The sequence below is a fragment of the Acyrthosiphon pisum genome, chromosome A1 (genome assembly GCF_005508785.2).
Source record: "Acyrthosiphon pisum isolate AL4f chromosome A1, pea_aphid_22Mar2018_4r6ur, whole genome shotgun sequence".
NCBI classification, from domain to species: domain Eukaryota; kingdom Metazoa; phylum Arthropoda; class Insecta; order Hemiptera; family Aphididae; genus Acyrthosiphon; species Acyrthosiphon pisum.
This window is the reverse complement of record NC_042494.1, coordinates 111,350,828-111,365,946: the sequence shown is the minus strand read 5'-3', so window position 1 is coordinate 111,365,946 and position 15,119 is coordinate 111,350,828. Positions and strand designations below refer to the sequence as shown.

The 15,119-nt window shown below is 26.3% G+C and overlaps 1 protein-coding gene across 4 annotated transcripts in view; it reads right to left on the bottom strand.

The window, feature by feature from the left end:
* Nucleotides 1-15,119, bottom strand: part of LOC100169309 (DNA repair protein RAD50) — a 29,336-nt gene that overhangs the window by 7,086 nt on the left and 7,131 nt on the right. The window contains exons 2-23 of one of the 4 annotated variants that reach the window (XM_016805002.2): nt 14,529-14,661; nt 14,168-14,395; nt 13,971-14,102; nt 13,117-13,232; nt 12,941-13,053; nt 12,001-12,343; nt 11,582-11,778; nt 11,273-11,517; nt 11,059-11,198; nt 10,857-10,982; nt 10,697-10,790; nt 10,397-10,606; nt 8,872-9,009; nt 8,643-8,794; nt 8,001-8,577; nt 7,731-7,937; nt 6,472-6,645; nt 6,083-6,407; nt 3,114-3,202; nt 2,921-3,054; nt 2,722-2,850; nt 2,385-2,636 (exon numbers count right to left, since the gene is read on the bottom strand). In XM_016805002.2, coding sequence (XP_016660491.1) covers nt 2,591-2,636; nt 2,722-2,850; nt 2,921-3,054; nt 3,114-3,202; nt 6,083-6,407; nt 6,472-6,645; nt 7,731-7,937; nt 8,001-8,577; nt 8,643-8,794; nt 8,872-9,009; nt 10,397-10,606; nt 10,697-10,790; nt 10,857-10,982; nt 11,059-11,198; nt 11,273-11,517; nt 11,582-11,778; nt 12,001-12,343; nt 12,941-13,053; nt 13,117-13,232; nt 13,971-14,102; nt 14,168-14,395; nt 14,529-14,531 — 3,918 coding nt within the window. In that variant the 5' untranslated portion in view covers nt 14,532-14,661 and the 3' untranslated portion in view covers nt 2,385-2,590. Of the gene's footprint in view, nt 1-2,384; nt 2,637-2,721; nt 2,851-2,920; nt 3,055-3,113; nt 3,203-6,082; nt 6,408-6,471; nt 6,646-7,730; nt 7,938-8,000; nt 8,578-8,642; nt 8,795-8,871; nt 9,010-10,396; nt 10,607-10,696; nt 10,791-10,856; nt 10,983-11,058; nt 11,199-11,272; nt 11,518-11,581; nt 11,779-12,000; nt 12,344-12,940; nt 13,054-13,116; nt 13,233-13,970; nt 14,103-14,167; nt 14,396-14,528; nt 14,662-15,119 lie in introns of those variants that run through there. The other 3 variants (XM_029488045.1, XM_029488046.1, XM_029488044.1) reach the window with 3 other exon arrangements.

The window sequence follows — 15,119 nt, the reverse complement described above, 5'->3', positions numbered from 1 at the left end:
TCACAACACAACGCATTTTTGGACCACTTCCCTTTGTATTTTTGCTCATTATTAAAATTAAGTTTAAATAAAACAGTAAACATAAACAAGTAGTATAAGCTTAAGGGCCAATTCGTTAATGAAAAAGGTACCTTACAAGTTTTACAAACCACAAAACTCCAAAAATTTAACTAAGAGAACAAATGCGCGTGTATTGTGTACGAAAATGTTGCTACCAACTTGTTTGCCAATTGTCCATTAGGCGGCGCTGTTTTCCGTTGTCTGCACGGTGTCTATATCAACACAAAATAATGAGTGAAAGTATATAACAATATTATATAATATCCAGTATATACTAATAATTTCCCAATGTTTCTAAAGGTTTAATGTTTCTGCAGATGCTACATACAAATTGTTTGACTTAAGACTGCCAGTATATGTGTTAATGACAGAGGATGGAAACGGACAGAGCGAGATAGCAGCAATTGGCTTAACGATAAAACAATGGATGCTGGATGCTCAGAACATTTTTACAATCGAGGAAGTTAATGTATAAACAGTAAACAAAACAGATATTTTTGAAAAACGTAAAATGTTTAGGTATTAAATCAATAATACTACCTGGTAAAGTTAGAACATGTGGTCGACCGAAAGGCGCAATTCTGACAACAATCGGTCTTCCTAAAAGGCCAAGAACTAAAAGATCATTGGCTCAAAAACCAGAAACAAAAATCAAAAAGAAGGAAAATAGGGATATAGCTGTCGATCCAGATGAACCAATGTAATATACTATCTATACTCAATGCTATTGTCATTGTGTTCAGATTTCGTACGGAGAGATGATATTTTGCGATAATGATTCATGTTCAATAGAATGGTTTCATTTTTCTTGTGTTTCATTGTTAACAAAACCGAAAGGTAAATGGTTTTGCCTCAGGTGTCGCGGAAATCGTTCAAATAAGATAAAACCTTTAGCGCAGTTTCTATGATTTATTATTTTTTATAATTATTATTATATGACTATCGGTATTCAAATAGCCGATTACTTACTATGATTTATTATTATTTATTATATTATAATTATTAATTCTATCTGTATAGTGTATGTATTAACTAATAAGTATAATTTTATTTATGAAAATTTAATACAAGTAGGTTATACTGAAATCAAAAATTATAAAAAATATACATGTACAATTTCAAATTATAGACATTTGAAAGTAAAATTTGGACAAACTAGATATTTAATCAAAGAATAATAATAATTTTTGACGCAATTCTAGAAAAGTATTCGTGGGGATTTAAAACTAGTATACATATTACGCAATGTAATTTTCTAAATATTTAGATTAATTTTAAGCTATTCAGTATTACCTATATGGCTATATCTATTTATACTGACCTACGGTAAGGCGGTATTGATTTAAACGTTATTGACAATAATGACATTACAATGATATACCTAATCAATAAACACTGTTATAATAATTAAATAGTAATAATATAATAAATGCAATGTTTTCTGCACATATGTAATCAACCACAATACTGAATTGTCTCATTTTATTTTCTTAAAACAGTGAAATAAATTACTTTAACACGTTGACTGCCATGTGGCCGCCAGCGGTCATTTGTAAATGTCAAATTGTATGTTTTTGTGACCGCCGGCGGCCATAAATGAATATGGTTTTCTATTATTAACTTTTCCATGGCGCTACAATAATGCACCCAAAAGTGCCATGGCGTAGCGGGAATCATTACAAATTTTTTGATGTAATAAATGTATTTTTAAATTTTTTTTTATATTTTTAAACTTTTTTTCAAATTTTTTGTATAATATACAAATTTGGAATGACACTGAAAAATATACTATACAGATGATGCAAAATCGTGTGACCGCCGGCGGCCGGTGGCAGTCAACGTGTTAATAGAAATTTCAAAAATTATATCATAAAATTTAATGATATAAGCTAACAAAGCGTCGTACAGAATTATTTTTTGTTTACAATGATATATCATTGAATTATAAGTTAACACATCAGTAATATTCGCTCCACAGAGCATAGGCGCAACTATACCTCTAAAACGTGGGGTGCTATAATTTTAAATGCCTCACAGAGCCGTGGCTCTTGGTTATTAGTTATAAAAATGAATATTTAAAATATTATGGCTATTGTTTTAATATTTTTGAATAAATATTTTACAATTTAAATATATAAAATTGATGATATTTTATTATAATAATAATAGTTACACGTAGACCTAAAAGATCTTTATGCACCACCCTATTTACGTCAATGCCTGAGAGTGTAGTACTCGGCACCACAGTGTGTTAGCCATTGCCCGATGCCACAGAAGAGGATGTCCAAGGTTTACACTAATAAAATACAAAAATAGTGCAAAGCTTAACATAATGTGAATGAAATTGTGGAACTATATTTTATATTATACACAGTTAATGAAATAATACCAATATCATTATTAACATTTAGTACCCATAAATGAATTTTTATGTCTAAAAATTAGTGTTTAATTATTAAAAAAAAAGTGTTGACAGTAAAAAATATAACAAAATAAACATCAGTTTTCTTAAATCTAATATCTTATCTGTTTAGGGTAAGAATTTAATATCTTGTTCACACACAATGGACATTCCCCTAAAAAAAACAAATTTTTATTTATTTAAAAACCAAAAAATGTTTATATAATTGATGCCCTTAGAATTGACATTAATAAACTTACTCGTTACTTCTTTTCACTTCATAATATGTATCAACCATATCTCTAGCAGATAATTTACGTAAAAAATTTGGATCATGAGTAATGATGAGTAATTGGAATGATTTTTGAGAACTGCGACGTGTTATAATTCTGTAAAAAAAAAAAATTAAATTGTTGATATTTAAACACAAACAATACTGTTTTTGTTTATTTAACATACTCAGATAATGATTCCGCTAAGCTTTGAATGTTAGATTCATCTAAATTTGTTGTAGGCTCATCTAGTGCTAGTATACCACAATTTTTACTGAATGTTTCTGCTAATGCCATTCTGACAATTAGGCACGCCAAAACCTAAAATGTATGAAAACAAAAATCAGACATATTAAAAATAAAAATCCGTTTACTTTTACTTTTTGGCCTGCACTGCATCTTCCACGCATATCCAATTCAACTTCATTCTTTATCTGTACAACTCTATAGTTGAAGACCCTTTTCTTAACTAGACAATAAACATATTGAGTTAATAAAACTATTCTCAAAATAATTTATGTATACAAAGTGATTCTTTTATCATGTAACACGCATTATTTTAAAAAGTATAAATGTTTTTGAAGATATTTTTTACATAGTTTCAAGTAGTAAAAAAAGTAGCTGAGTGGATGTCGCTCTGCTGTACAGTAGGTTACAATTGGGTTACTTTAATGGATGGTGTTAAATTTGAATTCAATGATATAATGTTAGTGCATAAAAAAAACGATTCTGAGCGAAAACGGTCAGTCAGCCTATGATATAACTAAGTATATTAGATGATATTATTGTGAATTTGTTTTAAATTTTCAATCAATCTGAACATTTTATAAATTTTTAACTACAAAATAATTATTTAATTATAAATTTGATAAATTTTGTCAAAATTCGAACTTTAATGAGTATAAAAATGCCCATGTATTTTTAATATTTATTAACTGCTATTGTAACAATATAGCCTTGTATTAAATTGTCACGCTTTTTACTCATCAAATAACATTTTATTGATACTTATAGAAAGAAAAAAAATTAAAAACATTGAAAACTGATAATGCTCGTAAACAGCTCAGAAAGAGTCAAAATATTTTCAAAATTTTATGGTGTATATTAAATTAGAATATAAACATTCAGTGAAAATTTCGTGTATCTACAGTCATTAGTTTTTGAATTACAAAAAAATAACAAAATCGCTACATGAGAAATCGAGTAAAATCCAATATTGTAAAAATATGAACTTCAAACACTCATAAAAATTTAATTTGATTGGCTTGTTGAAATTTTTTTTGTTGATTAAGGTAGACAAACTTATGAATAATCTTGTATTATATTTTCAAACCTTAGATTAAAAAAGAAAAATTTTTACAAATTCTTAACTCAAAATAATTTGCTAATTTTCGTGATTTTTCCATATTTTGTCAATTTTTGAACTTTAAATGCTAATAAAAAAAAAAAAACTGTTAATATTTTTAAATGTCATTGTAGCAATATAGTAGGATCCTTGTATTAAATTTTCAAGTATTTTTACTTAACAAATAAAGTTTTATTGACATTCATAGAAAAAAAAAAAACTAATAAAATTGGAAACTGAAAATGTCCCTACAGTTCACAAAAAATCAAAATATTTTTAAAATTTTATCATGTATAGAAAATGGAAATATAAATAACCAGTGAAAATTTCATGTATTTACGGTCATTTGTTTTAAAGTTACACCAAAAAACCAGTCGATTTTGTTTAATATTGATTTTGCGTACAAATTGCAATTTTTCCTAAATTTATTTTTTGTTTTTCACGGCGCTTTTGAAAACTAGAAAATTTTTACTTTTGATCTTCCCAAAGTACCAACTAGATTCACTTTCCTATCAGAAAAGTTACTGTTGAAGAAAATCTAAGCATTTTTACTGTCCTAAAAGGTGATGACAGACACAAACAATTTTTTAAAAAAACACACATCATTGTAAAATCAATACATTCATCGTTCAACTCAGAATCTAAAACAACGTTTTTATTAAAAAATAATATTTTAAATAATTTATAAGTTTTTTTTTACTTTTTTGAATGACAACATAGAATTTAAATTTTATATTCCAAAGCAGAATTTTTTTTTAAGTATTTTTATACATAAAAATTGAATTTAGAACGAGTAGTTTATGAGTTACAACTATTAAAGTATTTAAAGTTTAGACAAGTGGAGTAGTGGACAAATATTTTGCGGGTAACACTCTACTTCGCCCATATAAACTTTAAATACTTATAACTCATAAGCTACTCGCCCTAAATTTGAATACATAAGAAAATATTCTCCTTTGGAATATTAAATTAAAACTGTTGACAATCAAAAAAGTAAAAACTTAAAAAATATAACTTTTTAATAAGAGCGTTGTTTTTTAGATTCTGAGTGGAACGTTGAATGTATTGATTTTACAATGATGTGTTTTTTTTTATTATTTTTTTTTTTTGTGTCTACACGATAAGTAGTCAAAATAATGTTTCGATTTTCAACTTCAGTATCTTGTTCGATGGGAAAGTGAGTATTGTTGATGCATTGAGGTCAAAATTTCCAATAGTTTTCAAAAACGCCGAGAAAAAATTAGGGAAAAACGGGAATTTTTACGCAAAATCAATTTTGGTTTTTGGTGTAACTATAAAACAAATGAACGTATATACATGAAATATTCACCGGTAGTTTATATTTCTATTCTCTATAAACCATACAATTTTGAAAATAATTTGACTCTTTTTGAGCTGTTTACGGACATTGTCAGTTTTCAATTTTTTTTCTATAAATAGCAATACAATTTTATTTGTTGTATAAAAAAGTGTGAAAATTTAACGCAAGGCTCCTGATATATTGTTACAATCGCAGTTGAAAAATATTGAAAATACATAGGCACAATTTTTTTTTATAAGCATTTAAAGTTCGAATTTTGACAAAATTGAATAACTATTTTGTAGTTAAAAATGTATAAAACTAACTTTTATAGCTAAGGATTGAAAATTTAAAACAAAGTCCCACGTAAATAGGTTATAATATATAAATTACTTTTTCACAATAATATCATCAAATATACTTAAAAATATCATAGGCTGACTGACCGTTTTTGCTCAGAACTGTTTTTGTTATACAAGGATTTTACATCATTGTTTCAAATTTAACATCATCCATTACAGTGACCCACTTGTAACCTACTGTACAGCAGAGCAACATCCACTTACCCACTTTTTTAACTACTTGAAACTATGTAAAAAATATCTTCAAAAACATTTATACTTTTTAAAATAATGCGTGTTTCATGATAAAAGAATCACCTGTATAGTATACATAATATTATTTATATAAATCTTTATATTTACTTGTATCTGTTTGTATTGGTTTATCATCAGAAGATGTTTTTATTTGAATATAGTCAATGTCGTTTCCAGTATAAATATCTCTCCATAATTTTTTAATAATAGTATTAATACTTTGCATTCGTTCTTTATGAAACCTATTCATTGCCCATTCAAGAGCTTTGTTGTACTTTGTCAGATCTTTTTCAACACGATTTAATATTTCTAACTGCACTTTTTCATGTAAATATATGTTTTCGGCATTTTTGAAATGAATAGCTGTCAACTCTTCTGTAATATGCCTAATGATATTATCCAGCTCTTGTTTTCTACCAAGAGATTTATTTTTCTAAAAATAAATACATGTTAATTTTTTTAAGATAAGTATTTATTTTAAAACAGAATAATATTACCTCCTCAGCTAAAGCTTGACGTTGTTTTGTGTTGGTCGATTTTTCACTTAACAAACTGTTCACATCCATAGTTCCAAAATCTTCATGAAATTTGTTTATTTCAGATAAACATTCAATTTCTTCTTTTGATTTTTGCCTTAATTTTTTATTGTTTTCCAAGTCTATTTTTTTAACCTAAAGAGAACAAATTTTAGTAAAATATTGTGAATAAATTTCTTAATTTTAATTGTTGATTAAAATCAATTTTTAGATTCTGAGCTAATATTTTTTATTTTATAGTGTTTATTTATGTCTGAAGCCACTATTTTTTGTAAAAAAAATACACCATTCCATTCTGAGAGTGGTATCTGGTAGCATGTCTGTATGTTGGATCAGTTGATACATTGAAGGTAAAAAAAAATTCCTAGTGCTTTTCAAAATAACTTTTATGCATAACTCAAAAAATAAATAATTAACCATAGTTACTTGACATTTTCAATTTTATATTCTATACATTTCAATAAAAAAATAGTGAATTGGTCAAAATTCTTTAAAATATAATACAAGGTTCCTCACAGTAGTTCATACAGTAAACAAAAAATCTAATAATATTCAAATATAATTTTTAAAATAAAACCCCAAAAAACCCCGTGAGTTTTATTATAAAGTAATAATAGTGTTTTTTTCTGAATAAACATATCCAAAAAATCAGAATTTTTTTCCACATAAGCTGTAATATTTTTTTCTTTATTTCTGTTATTTAAGAATGCATAATATGTGTCGACCCCACCAAAAACTATATGATGGTATCTATATGTTAAATATTGACATTCTGACGATTTTCCATTGTTATTGGCGTTAGTGGTTTTTACCTTTAATGGCATTGTTAAGTTTTTTGTTTGTTGTTAAATAATTATTAATCTGTTAAATAAAAATGTATAAGTTATGCAACCAGTCATTGGTAGTGGTTGTAAAGACGGTGGAAACAGCCAGAATTTGAATCCATAATTATTGATATTTACATTTTCATCTAATCAAAAATTTGTTTGGAAAAATGAAAAATACCTATAAGGTAAACTTTTTTGAAAAATAACATGTTAAAAAAAAATTTGAAAGAATTTCTATTCACTCAGAAAAGCAGTATTTCAAAATATTGAGTGGGTTTAACTCGGGTTTTTTTGGACTTGACTTTCATGCCAACGCTGGTTCTACCTGTACTTTAATTAACAATTTTCTATTTATTATATAATAATATTATTAAAAGTAAAAATAAAAATTACCTCTTGATTGGCATTATATTCATTAATAGAATCAATTTGTTTTTGTAAGTTTTTCTGTTCTTCGATGTAATTCATTTTCTCTTTATTGAGATTATTCAATAAATTATTTGTTTCCTTAATGCGCAGAGTCCATTCTTTTTTTTCATAATTATCAATTGAAGACTGTAAGTTATTTATTTCTTGAATTTTTTTTTCAAGAATAATTATCTGTAAATAAATAAATTATTATATTGAGAAAGTTTGATAATTTATAATAGAATATACTATTACTTCTTTTCTATTATTTTCAATTTTTCTGCTTTGTTGTTTTTTTGTTTGTTCAAAAGTATTAATACATGTATCCAACTTCTCTTGTATTGGTCCTAATGTTTCTCTGGCACTATCCAATTCTAAACTTATTGTTGCTTCAAGATTCTGTAAATCGTTCAATTTGTCTATTACGCTCTTTTCATCTTGCATTTTACTTTTTATATTTAATTCATCACTAGTAATTTTATTTTGTTGCGTTTGTAAATTATGTAACATTTCAGTATATTCGTTTAATTCATACTGTTTTTTTTCTAAAACATTGCAAATTTCATTTATAGTGCTTTTCAAAGCATTCCTTTCAGAAATTGCTTCTTGAAGATTCCTAATGGAACCAGATTCAGTCATTTTTGTTGTTAAACGCTGCTCTTCTTTTGAATATCGTTTAACATCGTTATCAAAACTATCAATCATTATTATATCAGATTGGATATTTTTTGCATTTGTTTCGTTAGTTTCTAGTTTTCCATTTTCATCTGATAATTTCGTTAGTTCATCACGACACTTTCTTAAATTACTACTTATACGTTCAAGTTCATCTCTGTAAGGAAAAAAACTTGTAAAAGTGTGTAAATATGTAAAGAATATTAAATTAAATAGATTTACTTGAGATTAGGTATTTCTGTCTGTTTCAAAACTGATATTCGAGTGTAAGTAGGTCTTAATTGTTGAAGTTTTGATTGTTTTTTTAAAAGCGTTTCCAATTGTGCAATTGTTGTCTCTAATTCACTTGGAATTTTGTGGACTCTCATATTTAGCTGTAATAATAAATAATAATTAATAACTATGTACACAATAGACTTTTATTTTCAATAGTTATAATTTTGAACCTTACATCATTAATCAATTCAGTCACTTCATCAATAGAACCAAAGCATCGATGACATAATGGACAGCTAGGATCCTGAGCTTCCAAATTTTTTATGTATCGCCTAAAAAGATGACCAGAAGTTGACACAGAACCTTTTTGAGCCTATAAGAAAAATATACATATATACCTATATATATTTAAAGGAGCACACAACAGAAAAAAAATGTTCTTTATTTTTTTTTTAAATGTTAAATTAATTATTGTAGGTATATTAAATGATTTGGTGAAAATCTGATGTAAGAAAAAATGATTACTTTAAGAGATATTGAAAAACATAGAATAGCCACGTGATGTCATTGAGCCCGGCTCATTGTAAATGCCTATTAAAGTTCCTCCCTTCACACAAATTTAATATAACGTTTAGTTTTTTAAATATTAATAAATCTTTTAAGTGATATTTTTGTTAAGAGGATGTCATACCCGCATGTATTATCTGCGTCTTACAAATGTACAACATAACAAAAACTGTTTTGCGTGGAACAACTTTTATCTTTCTGTGTTTGTAGTAGTGGCTCCATAATTTCTGAACATATAAGGTGGAAAATTATTTATGCAACAGCGTGCTCATATTTTAGATAACATAAATACAATATTATTTGCTTCTAAACATTTGGTATTTTTTGTTTTTTTCATTTACTTATAAAAAATGATTGAACAGTGCTATTAAAAAAAAAGCACGCTGTTGCACAGATAAAGTTCTTCTTTACGTGTTGTGAAAATTTGGTAGTTCTACAACAAATATGGTGCGAGAAAAGTTGTCTTGCGCCAAACAGTTTTTGCACATTTGTAAGACAGAGACAACACATGCGGGTGTGATATCCTCTTTAATGGCATGTGTGTCATGACTATTAAAATATGAAATAATAATTCTCAATTATATCTTTTAAGATTTTTAATATTAAAAAATTTAAATTCTGATACTTGGTGTCATCTTAAACATATAAAATCACACATTAATATGTAAATTAAATTTCAAAAATAAAATTTTTAGGTTGGTAAATTGTTGTGTGAAGCGAGGAATTTTAGATGTATAAGATAGACAATTACAATGAGCTGGGCCTAATGACGTCACGCATCTTTTTTCAATTGCTCATAACTTATTGAATAATGTGAGTAGAAACATAAAACCTATGTTCTATACCATTATTCTTAGAATTAAACATTCTTTCAAATTAAGAAAATTATTTTTTATGTTTTGTGTTCCTTTAAGTGTAACTGTAAAAACCAAATTAGAAACTATTAATAACCAAACATGTTAATAAGTGAAAATTGTACTATTACTAGGTTATTAATTAAACCTAGAATTTTTTATTTTTAATAAATTTAGGTCAATAAATAATTTAAATTAAGTATTTATATTTAAGATGGATGTGTTATTATACTTCAGAAGTCAAAAACTACTGAAAAATTTATGAATTCAGGTTATTACAATATCCTTTATCTAAAAAAAAAAAAAAACAGTATTATGATAAACAAATAAACTACTTACTTGCAATTCTTCCACTTTTTCATTGACTTCTTTTAATATTGTTTCATATTCTTGACCTTGACACATATCACTTAAAGCATTCTCATCATTGGAAAGCTCTATTTGTTTTGTACGCAATTTTTCTTTAGTGTGGTTATAATTAGCTTCTAGTGTAGTTAACTGTTTCTGTTTTTCAGCTATACTTTTTCGATTGCATCTGATTGTATCAGACTAAATTATAAAATAATTAAACAATTTAATAACAGTTATAAAATTATTTAGTTATAAGTATATATTTATGTAATAATACAAAATACTCACTAATTTATCTAAAAATGATGTAAACTCAAATTTGAGTTTTTCCTGTGGTATAAATCCAAGTAGATCTTTTAACACATCATTCACTTTGTTTTTACTAAACATAAATAAAAAATATGTGTAGTTAGAATTTTTAATCATTATATTATATATTTCTACTTACAGTATTTTAAGTTTATTATCGATTCCAGTTTTGTTTAATATAACAGTGTCAAGTTCTGCTTGTACAATACTTAATAACTGCAACTTTTGTACTTCTTTTTCTATAACTTCTAGTTTTATATTTTGTCTACAAATATTAAAGAAAGTAAATCAATTTATGGTATAAATAAATATAAATTTTATATAGTATTTGACATATTTACTCATATTTTTCATCCTTTTTCTTATTTATATCTTTTTTAACATCATCAACATTTAAAGAACCCCTGAGAATATTTAATTTTGTTTCAATATCAACTTTTGATTTTTGTAGAGCCGATAACTTTTCAGCAGAATTTCTTACCTTAATATTATACAAAAATCATCAAGATTATTAGACTATCACTTTATTTAGACTATAAAACCAAATTAAATTACTTGATCAATATCTTTTTTAAGTTTTTGAATTTCAGAAGTATTTTCCAAAATTTGTTTTTCTTTGATTTTAATTTCTTGATCTAACTTAGCCTTTTCTACTCTAATTGAATCAATATTTGATTGCAACTTATTTTCAATTTCTCTATGTTCTTTTTGTGTAGATTCTAATTTATCGTTCATAGAACTTAGGTTATTTGACAGATTACTTATCACCTGTACACGATTGTACTCAGTTAAATCTGGCACTAAACAAACATCAATTTTAGTAAAACAGATGATTCAAAACTGTAAAATTAACTTCATACTCACAATTAAACTGCATTTCGTTTCCTAATTCAATTATTTTTGCATTTTGTTTATTTATATTGTTTAGGTTTTGTTTTTCTTCACTTTGATATCTTCCTAAATTTACTTGTTCTTTGCTCATATTTTCTTGAATTTTATTTTCATTAGTAATTGCATCATTTTTTAGACAATTTAATTTATATTTATCTTTTTCTTTTTGACTGTACACAAATAACATCATTGATTAGAGCTAATATTTTCAACTTAATACTAACAAATAAAAAAATAATTTAGGGATATATATTACAACTACTACCTAATGTTTAAAATTTTTAAACTTATATTAAATGAAACATATGTTTAGAAAAAGATACATACAGGACTAGCCCAAGATTATTTAAAATTTCTTATCCAATACATACATCGTTTTTCAAGTAACTTACACCAAATTATTATTAAAATTTTTTAGTTCTTCATCAAGATCAGAGTCATTTCCTTTAAACTCTAGCTTAATCAATAATTTCAAATCCTTTATAGCTAATCTAATAGAGTTCAGATTTCCTTCAGAAGTTAATAATTTATTTTTTAGAGAAAAAAAATGTTCTTCTTTTTTCATAATTTCTTTGTATCTTTCTTCTAATGGAATTATTTCTTTGTCAATACTATTCAGTTTCTGCTGCAGTTCATCAAAACTAAATTTTTTATTTTCAAGGGTTGCTCTTTTGTTACGTGCTTCTTCTCTATATTTCCAAAAATGTTGTATATTATTGTTGCATGTCCTTTTATCTAAAAAATTTTTATTATAAATATTAAATAGTAATGTAAAAGTACTAGAATAATTTTGATGAACAAACCAAATACGAATAATCATACTAATCATAAGATAATAAATGCAATAGGGAAATACAACTTATTGAAATTATTAATAAGCAATTATCGAACAACTATAAAAATAGACATCAGCAACCTTCCTAAGAGCAGTAGGTATATCAAACAAGTTAACCAAAAACCATTTATATTGTGTCAGGTACTGAATATAACATAAAGAAAGGCTATATTATTACCCCTTGAAAATAAAATATTTATTAAGTGTGTAAAAACTTTATGAACACAAGTATACTAGGTTCCTATTGATCATCCAATTATTTTATAAATGATTTTTTTTACTGGTTAGATAGGTATGTATTAGACGGATAAAAAATCCTTAATAAAAATTTGGCATCTTCTAAGTGGACACAAGAACAAAGTAATGAAAGTAAAGAAGTTGATCATCAGTCTTGCATGAATGGAGTATACTAATCTCTATAGTCTTTACTCGATTCGTGTAACTACAAGGTAAACATTTACTCGGCCTATAAAACAGTGATTAAAGTTATAACTGACCTGCCTGAGTAGCCTTTATTTCTATTTGAATTTGTTTAATACATTTGTCATATTTTCCAACATCAAATATTGAATCAAATTTTTCTTTTACCTTCTTATCTTCATCTAAAGGCCTGTAACAAATATTTGATTTTTAATTTTTGATTTCATTAATATTGTGAACATTTTAAATATACCAATTAGAATCTTCTTGATGACAAAAAACCACGTCTTTTAAAATTGATTTTGAAACACCCAAATAAGTGCACATAACATCATCAAGATCAGCACATTTGTGTGAAGTACTCTGACCCTAGAAGTGTATGTAACATAAATAATCAATGATAAAAATTAAATAAATACAAAATACAATAGAATTGCAGACGTTTCAACCCCATTAAAAAAATCAGCCCACAGATGTTTAGTTCCCGTCAATTTTAAGATAGTAAGATGTTGACATCTTAGAGTTATAGGACTTTTGGTCCTATAAATGGTACCTATATTTTAGATTTAGAGTGGAGTGATGAAGCTTAAGATTTTGAAATTATGAATATATTATTTGAACTTTTTTTGGTAGAAAAACTGATTTAAAAGTTTTGACTTGCATCTTAAAAGATCAGTACCTGCCTTGAAATAGTACTCTAGAGGGGTAATTTTCTGAATTTATTTGACTTTTAAAGAATTGGAAGAAATTTTGTTATGCTTGAACTTAAATACAACTAAATATATATATTTTTATTCTCCATCTAGGAACTAACGCCGATGCTTGACATCACTCTAGTTCCCAGGCCCAGGCCCCTAATATTTGTTTAATACTTTAATGTAGTAAATTGTATGATTCTTTTAAGGGATGTAAATGTAATTTTTACAGCTGAAATAATGAACAATGTCCATGTTCACTTCAAGAACAATTTATTGTTCAATTTTTAATAAATTTCATATGTATTCTCTACTTTCAAAACAAGATATTTTTTATTTTTATACTATTATTCCTCGTATTATCCTATTATTCTATTAGAATACAAACAATTTTTTTTTTTTTAATACTGACTTTTCTAGAAATTGTTTGATCGAGCGATTTTGTAGACACAGTTGCTAACTTTTGAGTAGATTCCAAAGTCTTTGACACCACTACACGAGTATCTTTAGTATCATGAAATGATAGTTTTACATTGCCTTTAACCTAAACATATACATATAAAATGACATTCATAAATTGTTTGAAAAAAAATAAAAAATGTTTATTACAGTATGATGATCTGATAGTTTAGGATCCCAAACAAAACCTCCTTTATTTGCATTTCTCGGTAGATCTGAACATGTAATATATTTTAGACACTCAATTATAGTAGTTTTTCCACAACCATTTTGCCCCAAAATCAATGTTAGGGGTTTATAGAATTTTAAAGTTTGTTTTTCATCTGGATGATAACTTCTTATACCTTGAATTGATATTGATTCTAATGTAGACATTTTCTAAACATAAAAATATTTTTATTTTTATTTTAAATTGAATATAGTTCTTTAAACATTTGTAAGCAATGCAACATAAAAAAAATTTGGAGGACAGAGTGGCCGAGCGGACTATGCTGTCGGTTTCGACGTGTACCATCGCCGGTTGGAATCTCGACCACAGGGGGCTCCTCTCTCTGGGAAGGCAACTGTCTAGAGAGTGAGACCACCTTCCCCCGACCAAGCATGGCAGAACCTACAGGTGTTGAAGCTAAAATTCTGCCAAAAACCTAAAAAACAAGTGTTTCAATCAACTGTTACCCCCTAAAAAAAAAATTTTTAATCACATAATAAAATTAATTTTATTAACTTTGTATAAAACTAAAATATTAAAATGTGAAGGTATATTTTAATTGTTATGTTTAATTATAAAAGTCAATTTACAGTTTAATATTTAAAATAACCAAACTGTAAAAAATGGTTACAATTTAGATGAATTGCTTATTTTTGAGTAATAACTTATGCTGTGGCACCAAACAGTACATTCAGTTGGTTTATTTGAGCTGGGAAAAATTGTAAGTAGATCTAGAAATAATTAACTTCATAAGATAGGTACTGAAAATTATAAATTTTGTTTTATTGACAATACTCAGTTTGTCATGCCTATTATGTGCTGGTGTCTCAATATAATACTTTTTGTGGATTGGTTGGATGGTGGGAAAGTCAGTGGCGTAGCCAGGGGGGTTTT